The 14,896-nt window shown below is 46.5% G+C and overlaps 1 protein-coding gene across 1 annotated transcript in view; it reads right to left on the minus strand.

Moving 5' to 3' along the window:
• PSMD2 (proteasome 26S subunit ubiquitin receptor, non-ATPase 2) overlaps positions 1 to 14,896 on the minus strand; it is a 51,678-nt gene that overhangs the window by 5,207 nt on the left and 31,575 nt on the right. The window contains exons 12-17 of the mRNA XM_070753742.1: positions 14,056 to 14,143; positions 10,729 to 10,891; positions 8,807 to 8,908; positions 8,462 to 8,607; positions 5,604 to 5,687; positions 3,730 to 3,898 (exon numbers count right to left, since the gene is read on the minus strand). Of these exons, the coding sequence (XP_070609843.1) occupies positions 3,730 to 3,898; positions 5,604 to 5,687; positions 8,462 to 8,607; positions 8,807 to 8,908; positions 10,729 to 10,891; positions 14,056 to 14,143 (752 nt within the window). The remainder of the gene's footprint in view (positions 1 to 3,729; positions 3,899 to 5,603; positions 5,688 to 8,461; positions 8,608 to 8,806; positions 8,909 to 10,728; positions 10,892 to 14,055; positions 14,144 to 14,896) is intronic.

Here is a 14,896-nt window from a genome sequence, read left to right on the forward strand (position 1 = left end):
CCCAGCGACCAGTTAGGTCCCACAGAGTTGGCCTTCTCTGGGTCCCGTCGACTAAACAATGTCGTTTGGCGGGACCTAGGGGAAGAGCCTTCTCTGTGGCGGCCCTGACCCTCTGGAACCAGCTCCCCCCAGAGATCATAATTGCCCCCCCTCCTTGCCTTTCGTAAGCTCCTTAAAACCCCCCTCTGTCGGCAGGCATGGGGGAATTGAGATATTCCTTTCCCCCCAGGCCTATTCAAGTTATGCATGTTATATTTGTGTGTATGTTGGTTTTTAATAAGAGATTGTTAATTATTTTAATATTAGATTTGTCATATGCTGTTTTATTATTGTTGTTAGCCGCCCCGAGTCTACGGAGAGGGGCGGCATACAAATAAAATAAAATAAAATAAAATAAAATCAAAAAATAAACAAACAAATAAATACTTGGATTTTTAATCACACTAAATGGAGAAGGATCACTGAGGTTAACTGTTCAATCAAGTGTTTTTATAGTATTTTTGAAAAAAACTCTGAGAAGAAAAATTCCAAGGCTACTGTATTCCCATGGTAGGTGGGAGTTGTCAAAAGATGCCTCAGTGGCCTGTTTTGATTCAAGGAAAGAAGAAAGGTACTTTTGCTGCTACGGGCAGACTGCTTGAGGTGTGGGAGTGGGGAAGGAAACTTTGATTTGGGGCTTTACTGTTTAGATTGATTCGTTGTTATACAAGCGGCTGGTTTCATTATTTTGGAAAGGCAAAAAGTTGTTTGCCCGAGCACAAAGCCGAAGACAACAGCCTGAGGATGACGAGTGGGACCTTACTGAAACGTTGCCAGGAGTCTATCAACCTTACACGGGAAAAGAGCCAAATATGCCTAGATCTACATACCTATACCCATGAATATACCTATACCCTATACCAGGGATGGCGAGCGTATGGCACGAGGGCCAGAGGTGGCACGTGGAGCCATATCCGCTGGCACATGAATGTGCTGGTGCCTGGAGGCTGTTAAGGTCTGGATGGGTGTCAACAGACTCAAACTCAACCCTGATAAGACGGAGTGGCTGTGGGTTTTGCCTCCCAAGGACAATTCCATCTGTCCGTCCATAACCCTGGGGGGGGGGGGGGGGGGGGAATTATTGATCCCCTCAGAGAGGGTCCACAACTTGGGCGTCCTCCTTGATCCACAGCTCACATTTGAGAAACATCTTTCAGCTGTGGCAAGGGGGGCGTTTGCCCAGGTTCACCTGGTGCACCAGTTGCGGCCCTATCTGGACTGGGACTCATTGCTCACAGTCACTCATGCCCTCATCACCTCGAGGCTCCACTACTGTAACGCTCTCTACATGGGGCTACCTTTGAAGAGTATTCTGAAACTTCAGATCGTACAGAATGCAGCTGCGAGAGCAATCATGGGCTTCCCCAGGTATGCCCAGGTTACAACAACACTTCGCAGTCTGCATTGGTTGCCGATCAGTTTCCGGTCACAATTCAAAGTGTTGGTTATGACCTATAAAGCCCTACATGGCACTGGACCAGATTATCTCAGGGACCGCCTTCTGCTGCACGAATCCCAGCGACCAGTTAGGTCCCACAGAGTGGGCCTTCTCCGGGTCCTGTCAACTAAACAATGTCGTTTGGTGGGACCCAGGGGAAGAGCCTTCTCTGTGGCGGCCCCGTCCCTTTGGAACCAACTCCCCCCAGAGATTAGAATTGCCCCCACCCTCCACGCCTTTTGTAAGCTTCTTAAAACCCACCTCTGCCATCAGGCATGGGGGAACTGAGATATTCTTTCCCCCTAGGCCTTACAATTTACGCGTGGTATGTCTGTATGTATGTTTGGTTTTATAATAAGGTTTTTTTTAGTTGTTTAGTATTGGATTGTTACATGCTGTTTTTTATCACTGTTGTTAGCCGCCCCGAGTCTGCGGAGAGGGGCGGCATACAAATCCAATAAATAATAATAATAATAATAAAATAACATGAGCCGTTGCCCTAGCTCAGCTATAAGGTGCATGTGTTTGCCAGCCAGCTGATTTTTGGCTTGCACAGAGGCTCAGGTAGGGTGTTTTTGGCTTCCAGAGAGCCTCCGGGGGAATGGGGGAGGGCGTTTTTACCATCCCCACAGCTCCAGGGAAGCTTTTGGAGCCTGGGAGGGTGAAACACGAGCCTACTGGGCCAACCAGAAGTTGGGAAACAGGCAGTTTCTGGCCTCCAGAGGGTTTCCGGGGGTGGGGGAAGCTGTTTTTGTCCTCACCAGGCATTGAATTATGGGTGTGGGCACTCATGCATGCGCGATAATGTGCACCCATGCGCTTTCGACACCCGAGGGAAAAAAGGTTCGCCATCAGTTCCCTATACCTATCCACGAAAACATATATTGCAAGCTGCAAGTTCAAATCCCAGTGTGAGGGTATGGCTAGAACAAGGCCGAAATAGATCTATCCTAGTCTCCCTTAATTTTCAAAAAAATCAGCAAAAACATGTGACACACACACGTATGTATGTGTGTGTGTGTGTGTGTGTTTGCCTGTAACATTTTTACTGATAATGAAAATGAAGATAGACTACTTTATACTATATACTGTACAGTGATCCCCCGGGTATTGCGACCCCCGATCATTGCGAAATGGCTATATGGCGATTTTGCAACCCGGAAGTAAAAACACCACCTGCGCATGCGCGCCCTTTTTTCTATGGGCACGCATGCGTAGATGGCGCCGGGCAGATCAGCTGCTGGGCGGCTTCCCTAGGTCTTCCCCCTCTTGCTGGCGGGAGGGCGAGCGGCGGGCATCAGCGAGGAGTTTCCCCACCGCCCACGCAAACTCCTCGCTGCCGCCCGCCCGCCCTTCGCCCGCCCACGCCGTTCATTCTCGCCGCTTCCCAGCTGAGTCCTTCAGGACTCAGCTGGGAAGCGGCGCGAGCGAGCGCGAGCGAACGGCTTGTCCGCCGCCCGCTCACGCATCGCCCGCCCACGCCGTTCATTCTCGCCGCTTCCCAGCTGAGTCCTGAAGCGAATTCGCTTCAGGACTCAGCTGGGAAGCGGCGCGAGCGCACGCGAGTGAACGGCTTGTCCGCCGCCCGCTCGCGCATCGCCCGCCCACGCCGTTCATTCTCGCCGCTTCCCAGCTGAGTCCTGAAGCGAATTCGCTTCAGGACTCAGCTGGGAAGCGGCGCGAGCGAGCGTGAGCGAACGGCTTGTCCGCCGCCTGCTCGCGCATCGCCCGCCCATGCCGTTCATTCTCGCCGCTTCCCAGCTGAGTCCTGAAGCGAATTCGCTTCAGGACTCAGCTGGGAAGCGGCGCGAGCGAACGGCTTGTCCGCCGCCCGCTCGCGCATCGCCCGCCCACGCCGTTCATTCTCGCCGCTTCCCAGCTGAGTCCTGAAGCGAATTCGCTTCAGGACTCAGCTGGGAAGCAGCGAGAATGAACGGCGTGGGCGGGCGATGAGCGAGCGGGCGGCGGACAAGCTGAGTCCCCTTCCCAGGAACCCCAATCTTCGGCTCCTCGCTAGCGCTGCGGAAGTAAAAACACCATCTGCGCATGCGCAGATGGTGTTTTTACTTCCGCAGTGCTACTTCGCGAAAACCCGATCATTGCTAGGGGTCCTGGAACGGAACCCTCGCAATGATCGGGGGATCACTGTATAACGCAATGTTTATCAAGAGGTTTAGGAATCCAGCTGAATCAGTCTATCTCGGTGTGCTGCTGCTGGCTTTGATTTTTCTGCAACATCCTTTAATACCTACCGCTGCCCACCATGCCCATGGCGAAGATAGAGTTGTAGGACACCTCGGGGTCAGCATCGTGGGAAAACTTGCTGAGAGTGTCGAGGATGTTGAGGCGAGGGTTGGACACAGAGATGAGAGCCAGAGCTAACGGAACAGCTCGGCGAAGAGTCGGTTCCCCATATCGTAGCTGTGAATAATTTTGAAAAAGCACCTTTAAAGCATCCAGGTCTTTTGCTGCAAATCACCGTGGTCTCTAATCCTAACACACCATGGACAAAAATAAGCTTTCTGATCACAACTCTGTAGATTAAGAACAAAAACTTGAAATGTCCCCGGAGACCATCTGCCACTTAATGGAGTAACAGGAAGCAAATCTTATGAGAAGATGCATTGCTGCATGAGATTTGGGTGGTTTTTTTGCTTCCGTGCACGAGTGAAAGCAAAAAAAAACACCGAAAATCACTGAAATCTTGTGCGCCCGCGCATCTTCTCCATTTGGAATACTGTGTTCAGTTCTGAAGACCTCACTTGCAAAGAGATATTGACAAAATTGAACGGGTCCAAAGACGGGCTACAAGAATGGTGGAAGGTCTTAAGCATAAAACTTTTATCAGGAAAGACTTCATGGACTCAATCTGTATAGTCTGGAGGACAGAAGGGAAAGGAGGGACATGATCGAAACATTTCAATATGTTAAAGGGTTAAATAAGGTTCAGGAGGGAAGTGTTTTTAATAGGAAAGTGAACACAAGAACAAGGGGGCACAATCTGAGGTCAGTTGTGGAAAGTTCAAAAGCAACGTGAGAAAATATGATTTGGCTAAAAGAGTAGCAGATGTGGTTACCAAATCCACAGGAACTGAATTTAAACATGCCTGGGATAAACATATTATTTATTAGATTTTTAGGCCGCCCTTCTCCGAAAACTCGGGGTGGCTCATATAGCCATCCTAAGATAAAATATAGGAAATAGCATAAGGGCAGACTAGATGGACCAGGAGGTCTTTTTCTGCCGTCAATCTTCTATGTTTCAAAGATTTTGCTTCCTGCACATGCACAAATCTGGCTCCGGCACACGTGCACCCGCACGCAAGTCACCCAGAAATGCAGACCTAGCTCCATTTTCGCTACCGGAACGCTGTCTCCCCCCACCTTCATTTAGGTAGGTACCCAATACTGATCTCTTATGTGTACAATGAAAAATGTTTATAGAAACTATACAGGGGGTGTTCCAAAAAATGGAAACACTTGACTTTTTGGCATCATAATGTTTGAACATGTTCAAATCAATCAAAACTTGACATATTTTAATGTTTGGGGTTTTTAATTCTGTTATTTGATATGTTTTTTTAAACTACCTTTTTTTTACAGAAATTTAAGGAAATTGTTTATAACCTTCTAGAAATGGCAGACCTCTCAGACTTTCAAAGAGGCCAAATTGTTGGTGCTCGAATGGCAGGCGCTAGTGTCACAGAAAGTGGCCGAATGTTTGGCGTTTCAAGAGGTCATGTCTCAAAAGTCATGACTGCTTTGGAAAGAGAAGGGAAAACGTCCTCAGCCAAGCACAGGTCTGGTCGAAAGTCAAAGTTCTCCGAGAGAGACCGTCGGAGTCTAAAGCGAATTGTTGGAGTGGATCGCAAGACTGCAGTTCCTAAAATTACTGCAGAGCTCAATGGACACGTACAGAACTCAGTTCCCACAAAAACTGTTTGAAGGGAGCTTCACAAATCTGGATTCCATGGAAGAGCTGCAAGGTGTTTCAATTTTTTCGTCCACCCCTGTACTTTGCACGGTGACTAAACAAGTGGCTGTAAGTTGAAGTCCACTTGTTATCTCTACTGCCTCCCCCCGCCCCGTTTCCCCACATTCCCGGTGTCTTCAGCCTCCTACTCACCAGGTGTCCAAAGGTACGTAGAGCCATCTCTGCCCCGATCTCCTCGCCCATAGCGATGAGCGCAATCCCCAGCACGGCCACACCCTGCAGTAGGAGAGACCTCGTGTGAAACCACAGGACACCTCTTAACATTGCCAAATATAGGAATTTTTCTTTTCTTTACTGGAGAATCAATATGCTGGCCTGGCTGCTCGAGGCAAGACAGGCAAAGACTCAAATTGGGTTGTCTTGGAAAAGGAGAGGGGAAGAGGAGCAGGTTTACTGAATTGAGCGTAAGTAAACGTTCATCTTGTTAACAATCCATGACGTCCCTCCGTTTTAAGCAGGGTTCTGTTTGTTACATAACTCCCAACGCGCCAAGTGTGGGAATAGGGCACGATTACATTTTGGTGCAAGAATCAAAATTGGAAGCACACACAGATGGACTGATTCAGCTGGATTCATATACAGTGGTACCTCATGATATGAACCCCTTGCCATACGAACAATCCCAGATAAGAACCCGGGGTTCGGAAATTTTTTGCCTCTTCTTCCGAACTTTTTCCCTCTTACGAACCCGCCGGCCAAACGCCGAACCTGGAAGTTCGGCAAAAGTTCGGGTTCGGGTGGCCACCGAGAAGCCTCGCCGCCCGGCTGCCGCTTTTTGAAACAGCCGGGGGGCTTCTTGGTGTCCTCCCGAACCTGAACGCCAAACCCAAACTTTTGCCAAACTTCCGGGTTCGGCGTTCAGGAGAACGCCGAGAAGCCCCCTGGCTGTTTCAAAAGGCGACAGCCGGGCGGCGGGGCTTCTCAGCGGCCACCTGAACCTGAACTTTTGCCGAACTTCCGGGTTCGGCATTGGGAGAACGCCGAGAAGCGCCCGGCTGTTTCAAAAGGTGACAGCCGGGCGGCGGTGGTTTTTTGCGTATTTTTTTTCTTGCACGCATTTTACATTGTTTCCTATGGGAAACAATGTTTCATCTTACGAACTTTTCGCCTTACGAACCTCCTCCGGGAACCAATTAAGTTCGTAAGACAAGGTATTACTGTACTTCTTTATAAACATAGTAACAGATGAATTTACAATACCATTAGCAGAGTTCTTCTTCAAGCAGTTACAGAAAGCAGAGAACAGTTACTGTATTTTTCGGAGTATAAGATGCACATTTGTCCTCCCTAAAAGAGGCTGGTAATTTGGGTGCATCTTATACTCTGAATGTGGCTTTCTTTTTCCAGCCCTAACTAGCTGCTAACGATGTTTCCAGCTTGCAAGCTCTTTAATTGTTACTCTCTGCGAAGAATGTTTCCAAACCCTAAATCTCTGCAGGGTTTTTTCCATTGCTCCACTTGTTCTTTCTAAGAGCTAATGATGTTCCCAGCTCTTAGTGGCTTGCAAGCTCTTTCATTGTTATTCTCTCCAAATAAAAATTTTTAAAATCCCTAACCAGGGGATAAAATAATGTGACGGTTAAGGACGCTAGCCAGATGAATACCCGGTAAGCAGATTCTTTTCCCTATTTTCCTCCACCCAAACTAAGGTGCGTCTTATGGTCCAAAAAATACGGCAGCTTCATTCAGCAGAGTTCAGAATGGAGAGTGCAGAGTGTGGACAGGGTGCAGAGTAAGCCAGGCCCAGCTTTAAATTTTAGTTTTGATTCTCTGCACAGACTCAGATGTGTTTAGCTCTCATTGGCTGACTGAACTGCCTATGCATTGGCTGACCTTGTTACCACTGGCTCTCGCAGGTCATGAATATTCTAACAGGCACTATTTCCGATTCTCAGGTTTGATGGGTAAAGCCAAATGAATTTTAGCTACTTCGGGCAAAAGGGTTACAGAGTGTTTGTACCGACACCTGGATGAGGTATTTCATTTGCCTGTCTGCTCTCCTGCTAACTAGCAAGAAAAGAAATTATCAATGCAAGACAAGACCCCCAAAAAAGGAATTGAACAGTACCACTCCATTGTTCCTATTACTTTTGGAATGCCTGTACACATTTGGGCTTATGGATGCCCAGGTTCGCCTGGTGCACCAGTTGCGGCCCTATTTGGACCGGGAGTCACTGCTCACAGTCACTCACACCCTCATCACCTCGAGGTTCGACTACCGTAATGCTCTCTACATGGGGCTACCTTTGAAAAGTGTTCGGAAACTTCAGATCGTGCAGAATGCAGCTGTGAGAGCAATCATGGGCTTTCCCAAATATACCCATGTTACTCCAACACTCCGCAGTCTGCATTGGTTGCCGATCAGTTTCCGGTCACAATTCAAAGTGTTGGTTATGACCTATAAAGCCCTTCATGGCATTGGACCACAATATCTCCAGGACCGCCTTCTGCTGCACGAATCCCAGCGACTGATTAAGTCCCATAGAGTGGGCCTTCTCCGGGTCCCGTCAACTAAACAATGTCATTCGGCGGGCCCCAGCGGAAGAGCCTTCTCTGTGGTGGCCCCGACTCTCTGGAACCAGTTCCCCCCAGAGATTAGAACTGCCCCCACCCTCCTTGCCTTTTGTAAACTCCTCAAAACCCATCTTTGTTGTCAGGCATGGGGGAACTGAGACATGTCCCCCAGGCCTATACAATTTATGTATGTATAGTATGTTTGTACGTATGTCTACTTAATAATGGGGTTTTTAAAATATTTTAAATTGTAAATTATTAGATTTGTTATGAACTGTTTTATTGTGTTGGGAGCCGCCCAGAGTCTACGGAGAGGGGCGGCATACAAATCTAATTAATAATAATAATAATAATCAGAAGACGGCAATTACGTTTTTGTGCTGTTAACTGAACACATCATCCACCTGTTAGTGTCTATTCGGCTATTAACTTATCTCAAAAGACACAGTACAAAAATAATGAACAGAGGTCATTACCTGGTGAGCGCCCATGTCAGCCGAATTATCTTTCTTCTCTTTGTCCTTTTTCTCCTTCTTCTCTTTCTCCTCCTCCTTTTCTTTGGAATCAAAATGCTCACTGCAGATATGAAGAAGTTGCTGAACCTTCAACACATTCCCAGATCCTGTGGGGGGGGGACACACCACAAACGTGTGATCAAATTCACATAGCATTACGTTTTCTGGATTACACACTGCATGCTCTGCTAAGAAAAATCCCCAGCAAAACGAGTGTGTTGTGCAAATTCACTGTTGCGTTCTGTGAATTCAGGAATAAAAAAGGGGCGGGAATCTCCCAACCTCCCGTCCCCACACCAGACTGACCTGCGTAGGCGCAGATGTCCACGAGGGTGTTGGCAAAGCTACGGAAAGGTTCAGACACAACCTGCAAGGCAGCCAGGATTGCTTCAATGGCCTCACCCTTTCCTGTAAAAATTGGGATGCAAAAATACGTCAGCATCCACTCAAGGGACTGATTATTATTATTATTATTATTATTATTATTATTATTATTATTATTATTATTATTATTATTTATTAGATTTGTATGCCGCCCCTCTCCGTAGACTCGGGGCAGCATACAAATGCTATATAGAGAAAAAATGCTGATGATATATCGAAATAAGGTTCAGGAGGGAAGTATTTTTGCCTTCCCAGGCCCATTTTTGCCCAAAACACGCTCATCTTTGGCCTGCGTAGTGCTTCTGGAGGCAGGGGTGGGCGAAAATGCGATGCGTGGAGGGTTCAGGAGGCCAAAAACGCCTGTATAAGATGCACCTACATTTTCACCCACTTTTAAGGGGGGTTGCATCTTATATTCCGAAAAATACCGTATATTTTGGGCCCAACTATGGCCCTAATTCAAGAACTACTTGTACCTATAATTAGTGTGAGTAATTAACAGTTATTGCAATGATACGGAAAACCAATCTTGCTATAAAACATTTGATTATTCTGTATTATTTAACATATAAAAAATATATCTTATATATATATCAAAGGAAAATGTCACATGTTTGTCTGGCTAACAACAAAGGTCAAATCAACCATGATTGGATTTAAAAAGCTATGTGCTGGAATGAGACAACTCACCCCTCTTGATTAAGTTTAAGGAAATCCTTCTGTTTCTCTAGGGCAAAAACTAATTAAGATGCTCTCCTGTTTATTTAGCTATCTTATTTGTACCCTGACAGGATTGGTCTATATGCTATATGTCACATGTTAACGATTTACATTGTAACTAGGTTTAGTTCAGAATTAATGTTTTATATTTTTACACACAAGAAACTAATTATAAAGTGTTGTGGGTAGCTCTGGCCCTGCTCCTGCCCCAAGGACTGTGGATGTGGGGGAGACATCCACATGCTGCAGGCCTGTTTTGCTCCCGGTGGAATCTGCTGATGAAGGCTCCCCTGATCAAGAAGACATGAGTGACAGGGAGGAGGAGAGTGTGGCAGACAGTGCAGAAGGAGATCAATTATCTAGCTCCTCCTTGGATTCAGAACAAGAGTTAATGATACAGCCAGGCATGAGGAGAGCGATGTATAGGCGGCAGCAACAACTGAGATATTATTATCAAAGAAAATGAGGCCACCTGTGGTTGGGTGGGGCTGGGGTAATTAGTGAGGCTGCTATAAATAGCAGCCTGTGGGTTTGGCCATTGTGGAGGATTATCTGATTGTTGTGTTTCGTGACTGCTTTGCTGACTTTGACCTTTTCTGTGCTGATTTTCCCCCGCTTTGAAACTAAACCAGAGCAACGTGTGTTTCACTTTGTGAAAGAAGGACTGTGAATTGCCTCACAGCTGCAAGCTAAGTATCACAGAACTGATAAGGGACTTGTACCAATTACCAGTTTGTTTGGAGACGAGTGCTCTTTGCTATACAAAAAAGAGTGCTTCGTTTATTTGCATTTTCGGTATAAAGAACATTGTTTTGAATTTTCAAACGTGTGTGTGTCTGAAATTGTATCTGTGCATTTTCGGGAGGATTCTACCAGAGAGCTCGACAGAACATAAAGAATAAACTTGCAAGTCCAGAGAATCACACACAGCATGATCCCAGAGAGAGAGAACGCTTGTTTCTCAACATGAGATGGTTCTTCTCAGCCCAGAGATTTTTCCAACCTGGACACAGCATTCTAGAAACCATGTGTCTGTGATTTCTACAAATTAGCGTTCAAGGGCACCTCCCTCTTATACAGGCCTTTTCCTGACATCCAGGGACCATCCTAGAGAATCCATTTACCCAGATGGTTCAGGCCCAGGCCAAGAGGAAGCCATCTGGCGTAGGTGTCCTTCAGCTCCGTCTCAGACTTCTCCATGATGGTTTGGAGGATGGTGGAGGTGACATCTCCGTTGCAAGAGCCCACTGCAATGATTCCGCAGGCCAGGGCTGTGACACCAGCCACCTGGAGAAAGAACAGAAGAGAATTAACAGAGTTGGAAGGCACCTTGGAAGTCTTCTAGGCCAACCCTCTTTAGGCAGGAAGCCTTATTTATTTATTTTATTTATTCAATTTTTATGCTGCCCTTCTCCTTAGACTCAGGGCGGCTTACAACATGTTAGCAATAGCACTCTTTTAACAGAGCTAGGCTATTGCCCCCACAATCCGGGTCCTCATTTTACCCACCTCGGAAGGATGGAAGGCTGAGTCAACCTTGAGCCGGTGATGAGATTTGAACCGCTGACCTTCAGATCTACAGTCAGCTTCAGTGGCCTGCAGTACTGCACTCTACCTGCTGCACCACCCCAGCTCTTTTACCATCTCTCTTATACCACCTCAGACAAATGGTAGTCCATAAGAACCTAAGAACCTGAATCAGGCCAAAGCCCATCAAGTCCAGCATTCTGTGTCACTCAGTGACCCACCAATTGTCCATGGGGATCTTGATCAGAAAGAGAAGGCAAGACCCTCCCTTTCCCTTGACCCCCAACAAATGGTACTCAAGGGAATCCTGCCTGCCTCAATCAACATAGAGGCAGCCCATGGACATCCGTTTCAATAACCACCGATATACTTGGCATCCATGAATCTGTCTAATCCTGCCTTGAAGCTATCCAGGCTGACAGCTGTCACGACCTCTTCTGGAAGTGAATTCCATAAACCAACGACCCTCTGGGTGAAGAAGAAATATTTCCCTTGATTTGTCCTCAGTTTCTTAAATATGAGCTAATCTCTTCCACTGGGAAGGTTTTCCACAGAAAGATTGTCCAGATCACATCCACCTTCATAAGAAGAAACCATACAGGTGTGTGGAGGAGAGTTATCAGACCGAGTCTTAACCCCCTCAGAAAGAGTCCACAATCTGGGAGCCCTCCTGAACCCACAGCTGAGCCTTGACCACCATCTCTCAGCTGTGACCAAGGGGACCTTTACACAGGTTCGCCTGGTGCACCAGTTGCGTCCATATCTGGATCAGGAGGTTCACTTGTGCACTCATCACCTCACATCTTGTTTACTGCAATGCGCTCTACATGGGGCTACCCTGGAAGAGTGTTCGGAGACTGCAGGTTAGTCCAGAATGTAGCCATGCGGGCTGTTGTGGGTATAAAGTGTTGGTTATGACCTATAAAGCCCTTCATGGCACCGGACCAGAATACCTATGGGACCGCTTTCTGCTGCACGAATCTGAGCGACCAGTTAGGTCCCACAGAGTGGGCCTTCTCCGGGTCCCGTCAAGTAAACAATGTTGTTTGGCGGGACCCAGGGGAAGAGCCTTCTCTGTGGCGGCCCCAGCCCTCTGGAACGAGCTCCCCCCAGAGATTAGAATTGCCCCCACCCTCCTTGCCTTTTGTAAGCTCCTTAAAACCCACCTCTGCTGTCAGGCATGGGGGAACTGAGATATTCCTTCCCCCTAGGCCTTACAATTTATGCATGGTATGTTTGTGTTTTATAATAAGGGTTTTTTTAGTTGTTTTAGTATTGGATTGTTACATGCTGTTTTTATCATTGTTGTTAGCCGCCCCGAGTCTACGGAGAGGGGCGGCATACAAATCCAATAAATAATAGTAATAGTAATAATAGTAATAGTAATAATAATAATAATAATAATAATAATAATAATAATAATAATAATAATACCTATGTAAGGGGTAGGCAAAGTTGGCTCTTCTATGACATGTGGACTTCAACTCCCGGAATTCCTGAGCTAGCATGGTTGGCTCAGGAATTCTGGGAGTTGAAATCCGTAAGTCATAGAAGAGCCAACTTTGCCTACCCCTGACCTAGGTACACAACACCAAATTTCTGTGTGCTGCACTGCCAATTGGTCTCCGGTCACAATTCAAGGGGTTGGTTATCACCTATAAAGCCCTACATAGCTTAGGGCCTTTCTATTTACAGGACCGTCTCCTGCCGCATACCTCCTACAGACCAATTAGAGCACAGAGTTGGCCTTCTCTGGGTCCCGTCGACTAAGCAGTGCACTTTGGCGGGCCCACAGTGGAGGGCCTTCTCTGTGGCGGCCCTGACCCTTTGGAAGCAACTACTTCCCCCCAATGTCCACCCTACTGGCCTTCCGAAAAGCCTTGAAGACCTGGCTCTGCCGGCAGGCCTGAAGATTGTGAGAGTTAATACTTTAATCCCAGCCGAATCATGGTTCGTGTGGTATGTATGAGTGTACAATTGTATAGTTTAGGCTGGGTGTTTTTTATTGTTATTAGCTAACGGGGTTTTATAGCAGGGTGTCCAGGGAGAAAGCATTTTGAAATTCCCTGATATTTCCCTGACATTTCCTTGTAACTTACGATCTAGTTAAGGCGCGGTCGTAGATGACATCATACTAAACGGCTAAGCCATGGAGAAATATCAGTAGCTGAGAAAGCAAATTGTTGCTACAGTTATGTTCATTTTTGCTTGACTCTGCCAGGAAGTGCAATCCTTTTTTTTTAAAAAAACATGATTTTTCCCTGACTTTTAAACATTTTAATAGTTTGGTTTTCCCCCAATTTATTCGGGGTTTTTTTTCATGATTTCCCTAATAATTCACTGATATTTCCCGAACTGCCGATTTCCCTGATAATTCTCCGATTTCCCCGTTTTCCAGGTTTGCTGGAAAACCTAGAATTAAAACCTAAGTCCCAGCCAAATTACGTAGTATGTATGAGTGTACAACTGTATAGTTTAGTCTGGGGTTTTTTAATTGTTATTAGCTAACAGGATTTTATAGTTAATATTTGACTTTTACTGTATTGTTATATTGTATTATTTTATTGTTGTACGCCACCCTGAGTCCTACAGGGTTGGCCGGCATATAAATAAATTAAATTAAATTAAAAATTAAATTAAATCAAACCTTGCAAGAACGGCTATTTCTTGCAAACTACAGCAGAATCTCCAAAGATGGTAACTTTAAGTCTTGTAGACTTCAACTCCCAGAATTTCTCAGTTGGACCATGCTGGTTTGGGAATTCTGGGAGTTGAAGTCCACACGTTTTGCAATCCATTGCCCTCAGACTGTTCTGTGGAAAAGCCCCCCTCAGGTGGGGGGTCAAGGATCTCCAATTCCGTCCCCTCGCTCCATTCCCAGCACAGATCTCCCCAGTCAGTCTTTAGGGCTTCTTCTCTCTCACCTCCACGCTGGATTTGGAATCCCCCATCACGGGAAGCAGCAAGGTCAAGACGTCTTCCCGGTTGGATCCCGCGTAGGCCAGTCCCAGCCTGCCAAGAGAGCACAATGCGGCTTAGAAGGAGATCACAACAGTGTTGTGTGAGGAAGAAAGGGAAGATTACGCCGACTGAGGAGGACCCTAGACCAGTGAGTTTAGTTAGTTTAGTTTATTTAGATTTGTATGCCGCCCCTCTCCGAAGACTCGGGGCGGCTAACAACAATAAAAAAAACAATATAACAAATCTAATATTAAAAAAGCCTTCTCTGTGGCGGCCCCGGCCCTCTGGAACCAACTTCCCCCGGATATTAGAACTGCCCCTACTCTCCCTGCCTTCCGTAAAGCTCTTAAAACCCACCTTGTCGTCAGGCATGGGGGAACTGAAACACCTCCCCCGGCCACGTACAATTTATGTATGGTATGTTTGTGTGTGTGCTTGTTAATATAGTGGGGTTCTTTTTAAAACTATTTTAAATACTTAAATTTATTGAATTTATTTGGATTTGTACGATTGTTTATATTTTTTGTTGTGAGCCACCCCGAGTTCGCGGAGAGGGGCGGCACACAAATCTAAATAATAAATAAATAAATAAATCTTTAAAAACCCAATTTAAGAGACCAATCATACCAACAAACATACCATGTATAAATTCTATAAGCCTAGGGGGGAGGGAGAAAAAAAATTTCAATTCCCCCATGCCTGACAACAGAGGTGGGTTTTAAGGAGCTTGCGAAAGGCAAGGAGGGTGGGGGCAACTCTGATATTTGGGGGGAGCTGGTTCGAGAGGGTCGGGGCCGCCACAGA

Source organism: Erythrolamprus reginae, chromosome 5, assembly GCF_031021105.1.
Source record: "Erythrolamprus reginae isolate rEryReg1 chromosome 5, rEryReg1.hap1, whole genome shotgun sequence".
Taxonomy (NCBI): domain Eukaryota; kingdom Metazoa; phylum Chordata; class Lepidosauria; order Squamata; family Dipsadidae; genus Erythrolamprus; species Erythrolamprus reginae.